Consider the following 14726-nt stretch of genomic DNA (forward strand, 5'->3'; position numbering starts at 1 on the left):
TCAGGCTTCATGAAGTATGTAAACGGCCTACACCTATAGCAAGGGTAATATTAAACTTTAATTAGAGATGTTTGTTTTTATTTATAGATGTCCCTTATCTGCATGGGCGGTTTTTTGATAAAGGTGAGCTAACTCTTTACTAGTTCAAAACAAGGGAAAGAAATGAGAGGGGCGCCAGGCAGCCACATGTTGTAGTATGTTAGTTTTATTCAAGATATATGAAAACAATAGTAATGCGCACATACACAAGCATATAAGAGATCTAGGCATGTCACTGGGAAGCAGGTTCCAAGCCAGGCATGGATGGCAGATCCACTGAGCAAACAGGACTGTTGAACAAGAAGGAACCTGCCACTGCAAGGACTGCTGGAGCTGCTGGGAGTCTACCACTGAAGGGGGGGGGGGAGAAGCTGCTGGAACCGCTGCTGAAGATAGATACACCAGGACACTGCCGTGTGATCTGTCAAAGCACAAGGACATAATTTTGAGAGCGAACATGCCCCTCCCTCAGTTTTCTAGCTTCTCTTGGTCTCTTTAGATAATGAGCCTTTTTGAACAAACCAGGCACGACCAACCAGGGGAACAGGTTGAACCTAGTCTATAGCTGTAGTAGGCGTTATAAGCTTGTTTCCGGTTTTATTACCGCGAACCTGGCTTTGCTGTGAAAGTGACCTGGGCAGCTGTAGAGCTGTCGGATCACTTTTACGTGACTCAAGCTTATGCCCCACTCCAACCTACCTCTGGCGCTAACTCTAATTGGTATCAGGGCTCTGCTGCTCCTCCCGGGAGCTCAAGATCTCAACTACGAACATCAGAAGGGTGAATGGGAGAAGATGTCATCTGCACAAGTGTAAACCGGAAGCACTCGCTTGGAGCACTTTTAGTTCAGAGCTGTCAAAATCCCTTCTAGAAAGCTGGGTGCACAGCTAATCGATCCCAGTCCTGTGCTCTGTCAGCATGAGTCAAGGCAGTGGAGACATTAGGGGACTAATAAACCCAGGATATCTCTAGGAAGAGAACTTGTAACCTGTCCAGTGCTGTCACATCAGGCCTTGCCCCGGCCCTATATGATAGTAATAAAGATAAGTAGCACACGTGAACACAAATATGTGCGTTGAGTGCATATGTGTATGTAAATGGTGCCACATGTTAGTTATCAATGTGTCGGAGTGAAACGATTAATTCTAGGTCCCTTATTTGCAGGTAACTGGCATTTAAAATGTTGTATATTGATAATTTGGGGTACTAAAATGTTTCTTTGTTGTGGGTGCATGCAGTTTTGAGGCCCACTGCATTTAGTATCCATTTACTCAGCACACCAAATCAGGGGATTATATTGTGTTTGTGCACTGAAATTCATTTTAGTGTATTTTGTTCCTGAAAATAATGCTATGATCAACAGTTGTGCAATTATTATGCAACATAAACAATTGCAACTACTAACTTTTTATTTTACAGGGACTTTCTGAAAACATATAAAAGAATGACAGGTTTTGTTTGCCACTTCAAGTATGCAAATCAAAATGTAAAAAGAAGTGACTCATCCAGGATTTTTTATTGTAGTGTTATCAGTAATATCAGTCCTCAAACTAACCTGTATTCTGTGTAGGCAGTGTAGCTATTGGTGATTACCTTTTTATTACACACAAAGGTAGACTAGCATTTAAAAAGAATAAAAGCTGTACCAAGCCATACCAATTCTGTAAGCAGACCTTATACTTTAGAATGTTGCAAATACCAATGTTATTCAGTAACACCTTTTATATACAACTTCGAAGCTTTTATTGCATTATATTATGTTATGCTGTACACAAATAATGGAATTGTAATTCTGATTCTTTTTTTTTTTTTTTTTTATTCCTACAGGCTGTTTAATGGAAGAGAAGAAATAGGAAACCCCTGACTGCATAGCTGCCTTCTCTATGACAAAGTGATGTACATTACAAGGAAGTAGCAGCACCTTCAAACTTCTATATGAAAAATCAAGAATACAATCTCTTTGGCAAATCCCATTCCCACATTTTTACATGTGCAGATCACTCCGTTACTGTGTTAGTCACTGCCTCCATGCAGCAATGACACGACTCGAAGAGGCAAACCAAGAGGTCAACATGCACACATCAGTCAGATATTTGGGTTTTTTAGCCAGGATCACTTTACTAGTGGCCATATGTATGGGTCTTTATGTTAGATGGGAACAGACGGCTGAAACGTTAATATTGGTAATATTTATCTTGGGCCTTTTCATCTTTGGCATTGCAAGCATCCTTTACTACTATTTTTCTATGGAAGCTGCCAGTTTAAGCCTTTCAAATCTTTGGTTTGGGTTTCTTCTTGGTCTGCTTTGTTTTATCGATATGTCCCAGTTTAAGTATGATGTAAAGGAGGAAGCCACAAAATACTTGCTTATATCCTCCATAATCATTCGAGCAATGTATGCGCTTGTGGAGAGGATCTGTGGCTGTGTTCGGCACCATCCCACACTTTTAACAGCAGCAGAGTTTTTGGAACTGACTGGTTTTGCAGTTGCTAGTACCATCATGCTTGTCCAAAAGTCATTGTGCATCATCTTGCTTATCACAGCATTTGCACTGATAGTTATTGACCTGCGAATGAAATCTTTCCTGGCAATCCTAAACCTGGTTATATTTAGTGTTGTGACACCTGTACTGTTTTTCCCATCATTAAAAATTCCCGTCAATCCATTTGCATTATCTTGCTTTTTTTGCTGCATCATTAGTGAGCCTTTTCTTGATGTGTACTTTAGTGGTCTTTCGGTCACAGAGAGATGGAAACCGTATCTGTATCGAAGCCGGATTTGCAGAAGGTTTTCTGTCATGTCTATTGGATTGATTGAACTAATATTTTTCATTCTAGCAGCCTTTAAATTACAAGATCTACATTTATGGTATTTTGTTATTCCTGGTTTTTCCATCTTTGGCATCTTTTGGCTAATCTGCCATATTATCTTTTTAATCACTCTTTGGGGTTTCCACACTAAGTTGAATGACTGCCATAAGGTATACTACAGCCATAGAACAGATAACAGCCTTGATAGGGTTATGGCCTCAAAAGGAATGCGTCATTTTTGCCTTATTTCTGAGCGTTTGGTGTTCTTCAGTCTCCTGTCAACAACGGTCCTTGGAGCTGTATCTTGGCAGGTAAGGAAAAATATGTACACTATATATTATAATTATTGTACAATTTCTATTAGTATGTAGCTTAGACATTCGGACATTCAACAGCAATATGAACAACGAGTAAAGAATGCACTCAGACATTGAATGGTATGAATTAAAGTGATTATAATGGCAAAAAAGTTGGTTTACCTTTAAAGCAGAGCTCCAACCAAAAGGGGAAGTTCAGCTTTAAGTCCTCCTCCCCTACCACATTTAGCATGCAATTTTTGTTTTGGCGGGCACCTTGTTTTCACAGGTACCCACTGCTCCTCCCTCCCAGCAGTCTTTTGGTACACATTACAGGTCCAAGAAGACTGCCGGACCATTCAGGAGGCTCAGCACAACTTGCACATGCACAGTGGGCACCCGGCTGTGACAGCACAAGCTGTCACAGCCGGGTGCCTATAGTTGGGGTGCCAGTACCAGGGAGAGAAAAGGGACGGCTCCAATGAGCACATCGCTGGATTCTGGTACCGGTGAGTGTGTGTTTATTAAAAGTCAGCAGCTACAGCTTTTTTATCTGCTCGGCTTGTGTTCGAGTCCACACGGGTGCCCCCATAGCTAGCGGCTTGTTACGGGGGCTCTCAGAGAAGAGGCGGTGCCAGGATCACCAGCGGGAGACCCCAGAAGTTTGAGGCCACTGTGCAAAACCATTGCATAAAGCAGGTATGTATAACACATTTGTAATTTTGGGAAAAAAAATAAAAAAAGCTTTAGAATCAGAGCAGCTATAAACAATGGAAGAGATGTATCTGTGCAAAACAGGGTTAGGGATACATTTTTATTTTTTTTTTTTGAGACAAGTTTACCACATAATCACCGCCTAGTTTTCTTACATTTTGCCCTCTACTGCTCAAAATTTGTAGAGCTATAGAATAAAATAAAACATGCACTGACCACTTCATATGTGTGCATGTTTTAACCACTTGCTTACTGGGCACTTAAACCCCCCTCCTGCCCAGACCAATTTTCAGCTTTCAGCGCTGATGCACTTTGAATGACAATTGCGCGGGCATACAACACTGTACCCAAATGAAATTTTTATCATTTTTTCCCCACAAATAGAGCTTTCTTTTGGTGGTATTTAATTACAGCTGGGAGTTTTATTTTTTGCTAAACAAACAAAAAAAGATGCAAAATAAAAAAAAATAAAAAATCATGTTTAATAGTTTTTTATAAAATTTTGCAAACAGGTCATTTTTCTCCTTCATTGAAGTGCGCGGATGAGGCGCACTGATAGGCTGCACTGGTGGGCACTGATAGGCATAGTTAAGGCAGCACTGATAGGCACAGATAAGGTGGCACCGATAGGCACAGATAAGGCAGTACTGATGGGCACAGATAAGGCGGCACTGATGGGCAAAGATGGGCACAGATAAGATGGCACGGATGGGTGGCACTTAGGGGCACTGATAGGTACCACTGATAGATGGGCACTGATAGGTGGCACTGCTGGGCACTGATGGGCGGCACTGATGGGCACTGGTAGATGACACTGATGGGCACGGATATGTGGCACTGGGGTGCAGCACCGTTGTTGAGGCAGATTGTCATTTAATATGTTTTAATGCACAAACAAATATTAGAACCCATCAAAGTATATGTAAGTACCTGAAACACACCCAAAAATGGCAAGTAAAAATGCTATAGTGCAATAGGGATAGTTTGCTTTTACCAAAACATTGTCTATGCAGATGATGGGCATCTGTAGATAAAAGCAAACTGTGCAGCTTTGACCAACGTTGAGTAATGCCCTTGCTACAGGTGTAGGCCATTTATGTACCTCATAAAGCCTAACCTGAAAACTACCAGGTCGTTGCTAGGGAAGTGAGACCTATTCATTACTGCTCACCTCCACCATCACAGGAGTGAACTCTCAAAGGAGAGGAGTGAACTTCTCCCCCCCCCCCCCCCCGCCACTTTTGGCATGTACTTTTTTTTGGGGGGGGGGAGCAGGTACCTAGTTTTGACAGATTCTCCTCTCCCTCCCTGCAGTCATCTTGGATACTTCACAGGTCCCAGATGACTGCCCAACCATTCAGGACATGCAGCGCTACTTGGGCATGCGCAGTGCACATCTTGCTGTGAAGCCGCCAGCTGCCACAGCTGAGTGCCCACAGTTGAAATGTCAGCGCCAGGGAGAGAAGAGGGAGATGAGCAATGGCTCGGGTGAGCACATCGCTGGATTTTTGTACAGGTAGTTTATGTGTCTGCAGTGCATGTGCTGAATCCGATGCATGAGCTATCAGCAATACAAAAGTATTGAGATTTTAAAGTTGGCACCCACAGAAGCTGCAGCATTCAGTTTACCATAACACAGTGGCGTCACTAGGGTTGGTGTCACCTGGTGCAGCAAAACATGGTGTCGCTCCCATTCCCCAAGTACAGACGCCCCTCACCACTCATCGACCCCCTCCTTCATTACAGCCCCCCTTTTATACCAACTATAGTTCCCTTCAGTATAGACCCCCTCTCCAGTAAGTATAGACCAGTGTTTCTCAACCCCAGTCCTCAAGGCGCCCCAACAGGTCATGTTTTCATGATTTCTGTTATTTTGAAAAGGTGATTTGATCAGTTTCACTGCCTTAGTAATTACCACAGCCATTTCATCTGAGGGAAATCCTCAAAACATGACCTGTTGGGGCACTTTGAGGACTGAAGTTGAGAAATATTGGTCTAGACCACCTGCCTTCCTTAGTACAGATCCCCCACCCTCAGTATAGACTTCCCTCCCCCCTAAGTATAGACCACCCCCCCCCCCCCCACTAAGTACAAACACCCCCTTACACTAAGTACAGACCCCTCTCCCTCCCTCAGTACACACTCTGTACCCCTCCTCCATCTACAATAGAGTACAGTACAGACCTCGGCCCAGCATGCACAGCAGTGTTCCTTTCTCCATTCTGTGTACATGTAGACCTCCCTTGGAGGGGTAGGCAGCTTTGGCTTCAGTCTGCTCTGTTGTGTGAGACAGCGGGACAGGGGCAACCCAGACAGCCAGCGAGTCAGCAAGATACATGGATGATGGTGCTGCTGGTGTGGTGTTAGCGGTGTCCCTACTGACGGGTGTCATCCCTCTGGCAGGTGTCTCCCAGGTGCGGTCCGCACCCTCCTAGCGAGGCCACTTACATAATACTCGCAAACCGAATTTAATAGAGAGCAGCTGGGTGTATTCAGATATCTGGATCACCTTTTCTACTCCTAACACTAAGCTGCACTGTATCAGGAATATGCACTACGCTCCCTCTTTTGAGTATATTGTGCCATTTTGAATAGTGTGACTGTGCTTAATTATAAATTAATTCTGATCATTTAAAATCCTTTTGCACTATAATCTTTTAAGCAGATGTTCTGTTTTCCTCTGTGAAAGTGTGTAATACTTTGTAGAAGTGTGAGCAGATCTGGAGCAGATTATTAAACATGCTACATGGGTTCTTTCCTTTTTTATATGCCTTTTCCATGGCATTTGCACACTGCAACTGCATAAAATCATACAGTATGAATTGTACAGGGACTTCCTTTCTGTTATCGGTATAGCAGTTCAATGAGTTCATCACTACAAAATACTGAAATTAGATGAGGATTCATGACATTTGTTGATGCAGTCACTTACTGTTTTGCATTGCTTATTTTGTAGCCATCCAATGGGACGTTTATGAGCTTGTTTCTGATTGTCTTACCTCTTGAGTCAATGGCACACGGTCTATTCCATGAACTTGGTAGCTGTTTGGGAGGGACTTCTGTTGGCTATGCTGTTGTAATTCCCACAAATTTTTGCAGGTAAGTTGCTTTAATGTCTGTATCCTGTAGTGTTGTCACTCATATTGCATGCCCAGAAAGAGTATGCAGTTCTAGTGTAATTGTGCAGATATAATCTTTTGTTACATTTATAGTGTAGCGAAGCTCCACCTTGGAAGGACAACAGTCTCTTGTATAGTTGTCCTCTAACAAATGCACCCCTCCCAGGTGTTGGCAACTAGGCTCCATGCAGGGTTGTACAGTGAAGATCTTTGAATTAGGGCTAAAGTATTTCACCTAGTGGGATGCACTCAATTATAGAACCACTGTACAAAGGTACAGTTGCCCTTTAACTTTATTTTCCATAATCCTTCTACAGTATATTTTAAAAGCACCTTACAGCAAGAAATGGATTTATTTTAAGACAAAGGATTGTACACGTTCAACTTTGTTTTTCTTTTGTTAAAAGGTTTGTAAACCCTTGTTTAAAAAAATAAAATAACAAACATGTCATACTTACCTCCACTGTGCAGTTAGTTTTTGCACAGTGTGGCCTCGATCATTGTGTTCTAGGGTCTCCCGGCGGCTCTCGCGGGCACGCTCCGGAGTCCAGCATTTGCGTCTATAGACACAGAATGCTGGACTCGGCCGCCGACACCTGCGTCATTGGCTTTGATTGACAGCAGCAGGAGCCAATGGCTGCGCTGCTATAAATCTAGCCAATCAAGAGCTCAGAACCCCGGGCAGAGAGGTGAGTAAAATGGGGGGCTGGGGGGCCGGTCAGTGTCAGACGTTTTTTCACCTTAGTGCATAGGATGCATTAAGGTGAAAAAACACAAGTGTTTACAACCCCTTTTACTAGGTATTCGTTATACTCCCTGTGCTGTTTGTTTGCCAGGTTGTTGTGGCTGTAGTTTGTAGTGTCATGGTTGACTGATTCTCCTATTTCTATGTATTGCTTCAGCTAGCTTGTCCCTATGCACCAAAGGCAACTTCCTTTTCCAGACCAACGTTGCCTAGCCATTTTCTCTGTGTCACATCATAAATGTGAGAGTGCTAATGTAATAAAAATATATATATTCCAGCTGCATGGTGATCTCTGTGTGCCTGTAAATGCGCTGCCTGTGTCTTTGTCAGATCTAATTACTGTGCAGCGCTCACCAGCACTAGAATAAAAGGCCCAGGGATTGTGAAATACTTAGTTTCTTCACAGGAAATGTCAGGTTTCACACTACAGACCAAGGCCATGCATTAACCTGTGTAGTGCCATACCGAATACCTCATGTTTCTACTTAAACAGAAACTTCTGCTATAGGCTGTACATACAGGGCAACATATGACACCATGAAATTACAGGATCAATGCACATCGTGCAGGTAGGAATGTGTATAGTGCCCTTTTAAGGTTTTGTTTTTTATTGACATTTGCTATTTGAAATTTTTTTCCGCTGCCAGAACAGAAAATCATGGGACATCTCTCAAACAGGGCCAAAACACACTCTTAGAGGAATGAGGAAGGGTTACAGTTAAAACTGTCAAATAGGGTTAAAAGAATGTACTAATGCAAAATGTGGAATGTGCAAAATGTGGATCAGTTTGTGAAGATGAGAAGAAAATGTTGGTAAACTGGTCCTATGGTATGGGGGTAGGGCTGAAACGATTAATCGATATTATCGATAATGAAAATCATTGTCAATGATTTTCATTATCGATTAGATGGTCCGCACCATGCGATCCGCAGAGCGGTCCCTGGCCGTTGCCTTAGGAAAGATCGCAGGTTCGGCCTAGCTCTGGAGCGGGCGGCCATCTTGGTACACCCGGCGGCAGCGAGCTGCACGCTGACATCACCCCTAGCGCAAGTTGTTCAGCCTGTGTCAGCCCAAGTGAAGGAATTCTGGAGGAGGCACGCTGGATGCCTTGCCTGCCCTCATTCAAAACTTCTTTTATGCAGGTACCACTACATTTATTACCTAATCTAACCTAATAACTAACTACTATCTATTATATAGGATTAGATAATAACGAACTACTATCTAAGCACAGCCACATTGTTTATTTAAATAAAAGGTATAACGCTATCTCCCACCCCAATAAAATGCAGCTTATTACAAGCATAAAAACATAGCATATCATTGATGATTTGCGCCAATAGACATCATCCTGGGACTCATCATGGCGGTCTGTTTAGAGGAACTTTGATCGGTGGTGAGCTTGGTGCACATCATCAGTGCTCTAGTGACTATGTTTTTATGCTTGTAATAAGCTGCTTTTTAGTGGGGGGAGATGTGTGAAAATTGGTCCGATCCGTGACTCTGATCCGAGGAACGATCCAATCTGTTTTTTTTTTTGATCCGTTGCACCCCTAGTATGTACCTTCCCCCCTGCCGGTCTGTTAGAATCCTGTGCATCCTCCTGTGTCCTACGCATGCGCCACATCCACGAGCATGCAGCTACGCCTGCTCGCATTCTCCACCCAGCTGACGTCCCGCCAGCAACGTGCCTGCGCTGCTTTCGGCTCCTCCTCCCCCCTCTACTCAGCAGCCTTCCGATAGACCCGCCGCAGAGCGCAGGCATGGCAATCCTTCGCCGGGCCACTTTCCAGCGCTGCCGTGACTGGAGGTTGTGCTCTGCACATGCGTGCATCCATCTCCCGGCTTCGTGGTGCCCTTCGCGCCATTCGGAGGAGTCGGCCGAGTCACGTGTGGCAGGTCCGGACTGAGACTCCTCCCCACACCACCTGGCACACCGAGGAGCAGCCGCTGTCATCACATGAAGGGGTGAGAGAACCCGAGTCACCGGAGGGAGGGAGGGGAGCACTGAGAGGAGGTAGGGCAGTGACACCACATGAGAGGGGAGGAATGTGTCATCTATACTGGGTGGGGGCACCTGTGTGTGTGTGTGTGTGTTTATATATATATATATATATATATATATATATATATATATATATATATATATATATATATATATATATATATATATGTATGTATTTATTATTTTTCATCCCTTTTTCCGTTTTATTTTTTAATTTTTTTTTACCTTTTTACATATATATTATACATAACGATATTTATAATTCTTCTTTTTTTATATGTGTGTGTGTGTATGTATATATATATATATATATATATATATATATATATTGTCCTCAATGTATACTTTCTATGGAATAAAGGAGGGGTGAAAAAAAGTATTTTTTATGTCTATTATTATTCTCTTTATATATACATACGTACTTGTATGAATAAAGCAGGGAATCTGACATTTACGATACTTTCTTTGCGGGTAATTCTCCCTGCCCCATGTGTGTCGCATGGAGGAATAGTACCCCATCATTGGTTATTCTGCAGTTTGAGTGTAACACTCAGTTTTTTCATTATTGCTTCTAAATAAATGAAAAAATTGCATATTAAGTTTTTTGTTTTTTTTAAAAATGATTTTATCCGATTAATCGAAAAAATAATTGGCTGATTAATCGATTATTGAAATAATCGTTAGTTGCAGCCCTATATGGGAGACACATCAACAGATCACTACTACCACAGAAAAATAGTGGCATTATTGTTGATTCTGCTCTCCTGGTGTAGTCCTAGCTGGCGGACTCTTTAATGCCCAAGTCACAGAACCTGGGCATTTATGACCACAGTGCAATTTATCCTTCTGTCCCCTGCCCCTGGATTGGACAGTGCAGAAGGGGGATGCAGAGAGAGGATAATAGAGGATGCTAATTTGCTGCCTCAGCAGCCAGACTTTAGCCCCACCCATCAAAACTGGCAGGGACTCAAGGAGGAAGCGCAGCCAGGAAATTAAACCCTGGGGAATGAAGGGGAGATCCCAGGAGTGGGTTTGTCAGGGTGATTCGCCATCTAGGACTGGTAGCTGGCCAGGGAGCCTGGGAAAAAAAGGGGCAGACCTTTTGACTGAGGAGAGTTTCTGGGGAGCTTAGAGAGGTGAGGCTGCTGTGTCGGGAGGGCCCCAAGAGAGGGAGGGAGGATGTGTAGAAAGGGGACAGGCACTTCTCCTCTAGTGCCGATTCAAGTAGAAGGCATTTCCACAAAGGCTTTCTTCAATTCCAGCTCAGAGAAAGTGTGACTCCATGAAGGAGAGCTGAGACTTTGCCTGGAGAAGTGCCAGTTCTGTTGGTTATCTGTCAACTATCTGGGGCATGTACTCTGCTAAATGAAGAAGTGGCTACACACCCCAAGCAGTTGGCAGCCATTGCCATTTGTCCAAAGCCCTGAAATGTCACAGCTGAGGTCCTTCCTGGAATTCTACTTCAGGAAATGTGTGGAGGGGTCTGCCAAGATTACCTGACCTTGCAATGAATTTCTGGGAACTGAAGGAGGGGAAGATGGTTTGACGCCACCAGACTCCACCTCCCAAGCTAAAGACCTTCAAGTGGCTGAAGTAGAATTTAACTCGCACTCTTGTCCTTGCCTCTGCTGACCTTGCTTGGCCCTGAAAACTGCACATGAATGCAAGCAGAGATGGATTCAGTCTGTTTTCTGTCCTTTCTCTTCTCTGGGCACAGTCATGTGGCACTGTTTTTGGTTTGGATATTATGGCTATATGAAAGTAATATAATATAATCATTTTTTGGGTATGCCTCTATGTATGCCAGGAGATTTATAATATTTCACAGCAGTCCACCATATTTTGCACCAATATTGTTTGCCATTTGCCCTATAGTATGCCTGTGCAGGAGTTGATAATTCCTCCCCTCTGTTATGTCGCACTGCAAGTCAGTAGCCCAGTCAATTCCCAAATGTAATCTACAAAAGTTACTGTGATGGAGAAGTGGGAGGCAGTGTGCGAGAGATGCATCTATTGCCTGCATTCGCCATGGTGCGGAAAGACATACAAAGCAGGACAAGTCAAATCACCCCTGACTGCAGAGCTTGCTGTCCTTGCTACCGTAGAGATGGGCTGGAGACCTCCCGAGTATAGTGCATATGCTACACTATACATAACCTGCATTATCTGGACCACACGTCACACTCTACATATTTTGGACCTCCCATACACCGTACACTGTGCTGTATATATCACCTTCTATTTGTCCCAATTTGAAGTTGGCCCACCCCTTCTTGTTTCGAGAAACCCTGACACTACAAGATCCTGGAGGAAATCAGAAGGCAATATAAGCCTCACAAAAGTTGTGATGATCACACACTTAGCCTCACAATCTAACCACCAACAAACTAAAAGTGATTATCACTGGGGCAGTTTACCTCAGCCAATAACCCTTTAGGCCCCTTTCCCACGGGCGGATTGAATTGTGCTTTTAGCTGTGGACAGATGACGTTATCTACCGCAGCTAAATGCACACAATGCCCCATTCACACACTGCACTTAGTGACGGTTTTATCACATGTGGTTTTGTGCAGATAGAAAAAATAAAGTTGACTGCATCCAGGAACGATTTACTGCAGCTATCTGCACATAACTGCAGGTAATCGCAGTGTACTATTTCTCCTGCAGATAGCAGCGGCAACAAGGAAAGAAAAACAATAGTAAGCACATCAGAAATGGCAAGAATTTTCCAATCGCAGCTAAACGCAATGCACAACTGCAAGTGAACGCTGCGCCAGGATTCTCTGAATTTCAAATAACAAAACATGCTTTTAACAGCAGCAGAACAGCTGCCCGTGTGAAAGGGGCCTTACACACACTGTAGACGCCATCACAGCACTGTTCTCAACAGCCACTGTTGTCATTCTGCTTTTTTTTAAAGCGTGCCTGTCTCTCTTGCTTCCATGCCTAGACAGTAATCGTTTTTATATACCAATGACCGTGGAAAAAGAAAGAGCAAGCCCTGCTCATACTCTACCCCTGTGGGAGGAACTACTGTATGAACTGTTAACTGGGTAGGTTGACCAAGATTTATTTTCACATACCTGGTTTCCATTTCCATTCCATGTAATCCCACACAGACTCGATGATGTTAAAGTGGGGTACCCCCTAAAAAAAAAAAATTAAAAGTCAGCAGCTACAAATACTGCAGCTGCTGGCTTTTAATAATCGGACACTTACCTGTCCCGGGTTCCAGCGATGCGGGGGAACGAAGCCCCCCCCTCGCTCCCCGCTCCGCTCGCGGCGCCGTCATGCATACTGTGGGCACCCGGCTGTGGCTTCACAGCCGGGCACCCACTGCGCATGCGCGAGCGGCGCAGGGCGCCGTGATACGCCGTACAGTCACCTGGGACACGTGACAGGTCCCAGGTGAATGTGCGGCGCGAGGGGAAGTGATGTCACCAGCCCGGGCAATGAAGAAGGCAGACTACGAGGGACCCCCTAGCAACCGGTATTTAGAGGTGAGTAAAAATTTTTTTTTTTGCCAATTATTTTTTTTTGATTTTTTTTAAGATTTTTAAGTAGTTTTATTTTTTGGGGGGCAACTCCACTTTAAGATCCGGGTTCTGTGGGAGCCAACCATCATTTCCAGGACTACTTTTTCTTCTTAATGACATTGGCTGAATGTTTTGGGTCATTGTCCTGCTGCAGAATAAATTTGGGGCCATGAGAGGGCATGATGGATAAGCATATGCAGAAATGCAGCCCCAAACTTGCAAGGAACCTCCACCATGCTTAATTGTTGCCTGCAGACACTCATTATACCACTCTCAGCCATTCGTGAACAAACTGTCTCCTGCTGGAGCCAAATTTTTAAAATGTTGACTCATCAATCCAGAGTACCTGCTGCTATCTTTCTGCACCCCCAGTTCCTATGTTTTCATGCGCAGTGAAGTTACTTAGTCTTGTTTCCATGCACAAAAACGTGTAAGAAGAGCAAGGAGTCCTGAAAGTGATGGTTAGGCTCCCACAGAGCCCTGATCTTAACATCGAGTCTCTCTGGGAATACATGAAGAGACAGAAGGCAGCCTACATCTACAGAAGATCTGTAGTTCTCCAAGAATTTTTGGAACAACCTACCTGCTGAATTCCTTCATAAATTGTGCAAGTGTACCTAGAAGAATTTATGCTGTTTTGTAGGCAAAGGGTGGTGGTCACACCAAATATTGATTTGATTTGGATTTTTCTTCTGTTCCTTTATTTCCATTTTGATAATTGATAAAAATAAACTATTAACACTTCTATTTCTGAAAGCATTCTTGATTTACAGCATTTTGTCATACCTGCCTAAAGCTTTTGTACTGTATAATATATAAAAGTTCAGTTTTGTTAGATTTTATATATACATATTCTCTTGGTGTGACACCTAAAAGACCTACCTTTTTAGAACCCACCCACTTTGGTGTTAGGGATTTACGTGCAAGTTTATGGCTAGCGACTTGGTATTTTTTAGACAAATAAAACCTAAAGAGACCGTTTTTAATTTGTATCTTGCTATTCAAACAATCCTATATTATATATTTTTTCTGTAGTTTGCCAAGAATGTAGACTTATAGCTATTATCGATAATTATCTGCTGTTTAAGACAGACAATGCCTTTATTTTAAGAAGGAAAAAAAAAATTATATTACAAAACCGATATAAACAACTGTAAAATAAACTAATTTAAATGTGAAAAATTCCTGGGTAGCGTCCACCTGGTCTTTTGGTTCTTCCCCCTTTTTAAAACTCGGCACCATGCAATTTCTCGCAACCAAAATGGCACTTCATTTTCAGATGCGCAGGGGTGCCAGTAAGAGTGAATGGTTTGTTAAAAGTGTCACCACCTCTGGTTGCCCAACTCAGACATGAGATCTAAATCACTGTTTGTTATTAATTAGAAAATTCTGAAGGAAAAGAGGGTGGTGCGGTGTTCAGTACAGTTTGTGGTTTGTCAGACTGTCACAGAAGTTATTAC

The 14726-nt window shown here is 43.2% G+C and overlaps 1 protein-coding gene across 1 annotated transcript in view; it reads left to right on the forward strand.

Moving 5' to 3' along the window:
* Positions 1 to 14726, forward strand: part of TMEM168 (transmembrane protein 168) — a 32591-nt gene that overhangs the window by 8682 nt on the left and 9183 nt on the right. The window contains exons 2-3 of the mRNA XM_077473481.1: positions 1867 to 3161; positions 6817 to 6959. Of these exons, the coding sequence (XP_077329607.1) occupies positions 2028 to 3161; positions 6817 to 6959 (1277 nt within the window). The 5' untranslated portion in view covers positions 1867 to 2027. The remainder of the gene's footprint in view (positions 1 to 1866; positions 3162 to 6816; positions 6960 to 14726) is intronic.

The sequence above is a fragment of the Lithobates pipiens genome, unplaced genomic scaffold, assembly GCF_037356315.1.
Source record: "Lithobates pipiens isolate NorthernLeopardFrog02 unplaced genomic scaffold, aLitPip1_a1.2 Scaffold_8, whole genome shotgun sequence".
NCBI classification, from domain to species: Eukaryota; Metazoa; Chordata; class Amphibia; order Anura; family Ranidae; genus Lithobates; species Lithobates pipiens.